Source organism: Hordeum vulgare, chromosome 2H (genome assembly GCF_904849725.1).
Source record: "Hordeum vulgare subsp. vulgare chromosome 2H, MorexV3_pseudomolecules_assembly, whole genome shotgun sequence".
Taxonomy (NCBI): domain Eukaryota; kingdom Viridiplantae; phylum Streptophyta; class Magnoliopsida; order Poales; family Poaceae; genus Hordeum; species Hordeum vulgare.
The window spans coordinates 20,869,684-20,875,027 of NC_058519.1; the positions used below are offsets into that span (position 1 = coordinate 20,869,684).

Sequence of the window (5,344 nt, forward strand, 5' to 3'; positions counted from 1 at the left end):
TAGGTGGGCATCTAAGGGATGGAGTAGTCGGGGTGGGATGTGGCTTGGGCTCCCACTTAGGTAGCATGGGCTTCTCGTGGTGGAATTTAATTTCACCTACCTCTCCATACTTTGGTTGACACACAATGCGCACACATACTTTAGCATCTCTCGTACATAGCATCGAAAGTGAATGGTTTCGCTGTGTTGGGTTTTTCGGTCGCCATCCACTTCCTTGATATTTTTTTACCTCAGTCACCCAAGAACAACATTACCAAGTTCCTCGTCATTGAGGTACAAGCGTTTTACCATCTCCTCAATTCCACCCTCTAACCACTGACAGCTTGACAACTGCAGCTCCGGGGCTTTAGTCCTTAGGGGCATGTGCACAAAAACTTTCCTGCTGTCATCGACCAAGTCAGGACTACTCCGGAACGGGAGCGGCTACGACCGCACGTCGACGTCTTGTTCTGGTGGCATTAGTGATTGTTGAGTGGTTAAGGGACCCAAACCTAATATTTAATATATTTGTGGTGCTTTGTAATTGTATTTCTAGTGAACCTACACAATAGATTTGAATCCTTTTCAATAAAAAATTATGTTTAGCTATTACATAAGCTACCTCATTATCTTCTCTAAAGCATTATTCAAAATTTACATCTGTAAATTCATGTACCATGTTCTCAAATAGTACATGGATTTACAAGGGTACCCTTTTCTTTGAACTTAACTTCGAACATGGTTGTGGTCCGATGTTGGTGCAGTCGCTTTATAATATAAAGAAGGGGAAACACTTTTTTGTAAATCCATGTACCATGGACCTGACTTAGGAGGTACTGTTCTGCCCAGGGTTTTCTTTTCATGAGAAATCTCGCTGATTTTATTGATTTGAAATAATGTTCATAGGTACAAGAATTGGGTCATGAGGATTACCCGAACCAAACATACTGGCCCGTACCTAAATTTCAACTATACTTGGCAAGATTGCGAGCTTCAAAATTGAAGTTTCTACATTCGAAAATGAAATTACATAATCGAAAACTACCCTTTCTTTCTATTTTTCATGTATGATGATTGCGCCATGAGGGTCTCCAGTGCCCTTATCAATGTCATTGACGATCCCTTGGTAGTCGCACGCAATACATATCCTCTGTAGTCCGAGATCTTCCGCCAATGCCAGTACCGTGGGATCCGTAGGCAGATGATCCCAAGTATAGTCCTGTCCAGATGGCCGCGTCCTAATTCTCTCCTGCTTAGGGTGAAAATAGTCCAGGCAGGACCGGCAGTACAAATGCATCATCCTTGGTAGCTGCACTTTTGTTTTTAACATGAATGCCATGAGTTGTCCATGATCCATTTGCACACTTGCCTGAATTGCACTTGAGTTTCAGTCCACAGATCTGAATATGCGCTGAAAGTAATGATTGTCTCAGACAACTACACAATATATGGCAAAACATTTTTCCATCAAAGAAACCACCACATAATTTTAATTACATGAATTAAAAACAAAAAAGTAACACAGAGAAAGCCTAAATCATTAGGCAAAACATGAACTAAACGCAGGCAGCACACAGCAGAACAAGATCAAGCCAAAAGAAGCCAACAGCGGCAATAACTCCATCGACTCAATTGGACTTGATTGATTAACTTACTTGATATCCCATAACAATTTCGTATACAAAACACACACCGAAATTACAAATCTTTGAAAAGCAATACAAGCACACTGATCCCTGTGTTCCTCACAACTGTTATTCTGGACTCTCAACTCCACAGCGCAGATTCTAAAACGCAGCAGCGAATGGCACAAGACCAAAACAATACCCACGCATATGCAACTGATCATAAATAGCAACAACGTCGATCACTCACTGATCATAGAACCTGTGATGAGATTTCAGTGTCGCGTGGACTAGCTCAGTGGTGTCCGTGGTATCCGCCGCCACCGCCACCGCCGTAGGTGGGCGTGGGAGGGACGGGGTGGTAGTCCGGGTGGGGTTGCGGCTTGGGCTCGGGCTTGGGCACGGGGCCGTAGTCCGGGTGTGGCTGGGGCTTGGGCTCCGGCTTCGGCGGCACGGGCTTCTTGTGGTGGAAGTGCTCCATGATGTGTTTCTTGATGGGCCCGCACAGGGTCATGGACGCGCACTCCGGCGACGCTGCAGACGGCGTGGCGGTCTTGTCGCCGGCGACGATGCCGAAGGTGGTGCCCTCGGAAACAGGCACGATCTTGGATGGTTCCTGGCCGGGGCACGGCGTGTTGGAGGCGGCGCTGTGGAGCTGAGCGACACAGTCAGCGCCGTGGAGGTCAGTGGCCAGGGGCACGCTGAAGGCGCCGGTGGTATCCAGGGCACCCACCGCTTTGCTCTCGTACTGGCCATCGATGTTCTTGCACTTGATCGCCACCTGGAGACCTGAGGTACGTTCATGGCAGGCAGAAAGAACAACAGTGATCAGCGTCAACCCATCATGCATTTGCCACACAGTGGAGTAGCACATCAGCGCTCCGCTTACCCTTGAAGGTTTCCACGGCCTTGATGTTCTTCCTTGTGCAGTCGGCGCACTTGGCCAGGCCGACGACGACGGACGTTGCCTCGGCATTGGCGACGGCGATCGCCAGCAGGACGCCCAGGACGAGTGCTCTCGTAGCTGCCATGTCTGAATTATTAGCTGACTGCTGCTGGTGTGAACTGTGAAACGGCAGATCGATGGATGGATGGATGAATGAATCGAACATGAGGCGCGTGGCTTATATAGGCGTACGCATTGATCGATACAGCTCAAATGCTCAACCGATCGATCTGGCTGCAAGCCAAGCCAAGCCAAGCAGAAGAAGGGTGGCCGGCGGAGTGAAGCGAGACAGGCTAACTTGCGTTTGGAGCGCCGAAATTTCGGATGGCGAATTAAAACTCTGTTGATTCCAGAGTCCAACTCACGCATCCATCTTCGATTTGATCCACGTCGTTGGCCATTACTCGGTTGGTGTTCCACTTTGCATTGGCTGGTGGTCGATCGTGTCCTTGTTCCTAGGTTCCACGCTGTTAGGAATAAGCCACGATGAGTATGTGCTCGTGTGTGTGATCTGTGTGCATGGATGTGACCGTGTGTATGCAAGATTCTGTTACTGCATGCCGTGATTAGTTAGCTAGTTTGTTGGCTTGTCCGGGTCCCCGAGCGCGTATGGGTGCGTACGTTTCGGTGAGAGAGTTAGCTGGCTAGATAGGCAATCCGTTGGGATCGGCCGTGGCGCGCGCGTCATGATCGCGCGGCGCCGGGCATGCGGATCCTGCAGGCGGGGTGGGCTGTGCGTCGTGCGTCAGCCCGGGTATAAATTCTGTAGACCGCGGGATGGTTGTAAGACACTGAGTCCAGCACCATGTAGACATTGCAAAGAGAAGAAAGATTCGGGCGTTCATGCGCCCATGGCGGCGTTCGTGCGTCGGCCGAAAAAACTTGTGTCCACTGTGTTCATCTCCTTCCTTCTTTCTTGTTCGAGCGAGTGAGTTGAGAGGGAGAGGTAGCTAGGCTCGTCGTTTGGCAACGACAATTGGTATCAAAGCTTCGTTATCTTGGACGTGGTTCGCCTTTGCCGGAGGCGTGCCGGCGGTGGCGGCGTTCGTCGGCGCCTGCGCGATGGAGCCGGTGGCGGCGAGCGGTGAGTTTGCGGCGAATGCGGAGGTGGCGAGCGGTGAGTCTGCGGCGAATGCGGAGGCGGCGCACTGTGACGCCGTGCGAGCGGCGAGTACGGAGGCCCCGACAGCGTGGCTAGAAGCCCATGGAGGTCCTACTTGGTGGCGCAGAGGCCGCGGAGGCGCAGCGCAGCACGGCGGCATGGAGGCTGCGACGGCTGTAGCGCGGCGGCCGGGGAACGTCGGCAACGACTGGCGCTCAACGGGGCGCAGCGCGGCGGTAGCTGCATCGGCGGCGGTGCGCGACAGCGGCCGGCAAGGTGGCCGCGTTGCACGGCATCTGCGGCAGCTCGTGCTGGAAGCACACGGTGGCGTCGGGCGGCAGCAACCATGGCGACGAGCTTCTCGCGTCGGGCGCGTGTATGGGCGCGCGCCGGACGTGCTGGGCGCGTCGGGTCCATGGCGGGTCGTGCGTGTGGTGTGCACGGGCGTGTCCGTGCACGAGTGCAGCTTGTGTGCGTTCTGTTGGCAAGATCGGGGGAGCGCGGAGTTGGTCCTAGGCGGGCTCGCACGACCTGAACGTGTGTGTGCATGTTGCGGGAGTGAGCGGAGCGGGCCGGACCAGGCGCTCGGCGTGGACTGGGGTGTGGGGTACGTGCCCTGGCGCGCCCCAGGATATAAGAACCCCCCGTATGTGTTGTAACAGGTGTGGCTCGAGTTCGTGCTTGAGGAAATCGGCCGTAGTTGCGGCCGGCGGCGTCAGTGCGCCGGGAAGAGAAGCTGCGGCGTGTGTCGCCGAAGGTGAAGAAGGGCGTTTTCCGTGGCAGTCAACGAGAGGCCGGAGTCCTGACAGGATGGGCGGCGAGGTCGTGGCTTAGAGGGGAGACTGTTAGGAATAAGCCACGCATGAGTATGTGCTCGTGTGTGTGATCTGTGTGCATGGATGTGACCGTGTGCATGCAAGATTCTGTTACTGCATGCCGTGATTAGTTAGCTAGTTTGTTGGCTTGGCCGGGTCGCCGAGCGCGTATGGGCGCGTACGTTTCGGTGAGAGAGTTAGCTGGCTAGGTAGGCGATCCGTTGGGATCGGCCGTGGCGCGCGCGTCGTGGGCGCGCTGCGCCGGGCATGCGGATCCTGCGGGCGGGGTGGCTATCCGTCGTGCATCAGCCCGGGTATAAATTCTGTAGACCGCGGGATGGTTGTAAGGCACTGAGTCGAGCACCATGTAGACATTGCAAAGAGAAGAAAGATTCGGGCGTTCGTGCGCCTATGGTGGCGTTCGTGCGTCGGCCGGAAAAACTTGTGTCGAGTGTGTTCATCTCCTTCCTTCTTTCTTGTTCGAGCGAGTGAGTTGAGAGGGAGAGGTAGCTAGGGTTGCCGTTTGGCAACGACACACGCGGCACATGGACATGCATGCATGCATGAAGCGTAAGTACATACTCCCTCTCTTTCAGTTTATAAGTTCCGGCATGTGTATTTAGGTCGTCAATTTGACCAACTTAATAAGAATATATCATTAGAAACTTTATATGTTCTATTTTCTAATGATATAATTTTTATGTTAAACAATATATTTTATATAAGTTAAATTAACGACCTAGAACACATACATGCCTTATAAACTGTGATGAAGGAAGTATACCTTTTTTTATCATCTAGAGCCTGCATAAAGTCCGGAGCATTTGTTAACCAAAGCAACAAGACTCGGCGTGGATTGGCTTGATAGAAATTTAAT

At 52.6% G+C, this 5,344-nt stretch overlaps 1 protein-coding gene across 1 annotated transcript; it reads right to left on the reverse strand.

The window, feature by feature from the left end:
- Positions 1–1,602: 1,602 nt before the first annotated feature.
- LOC123429283 (proline-rich protein 4-like) lies at positions 1,603–2,699 on the reverse strand. The gene is made up of 2 exons (XM_045113339.1): positions 2,494–2,699; positions 1,603–2,393 (listed from the first exon to the last, which is right to left on the reverse strand). The coding sequence occupies exons 1-2, from the start codon at positions 2,633–2,635 to the stop codon at positions 1,900–1,902; spliced, it is 636 nt and encodes a 211-aa protein (XP_044969274.1). The 5' UTR covers positions 2,636–2,699; the 3' UTR covers positions 1,603–1,899.
- Between the last annotated feature and the right edge of the window lie 2,645 nt (positions 2,700–5,344).

Coding starts and splice junctions, on each gene's coding strand:
- LOC123429283 (XM_045113339.1), bottom strand. CDS start 2,635: ATGGCAGCTACGAGAGCACTCGTCCTGGGCGTCCTGCTGGCGATCGCC. Junction 2,394..2,493: donor GGCCGTGGAAACCTTCAAGG/GTAAGCGGAGCG, acceptor AACGTACCTCAG/GTCTCCAGGTGGCGATCAAG.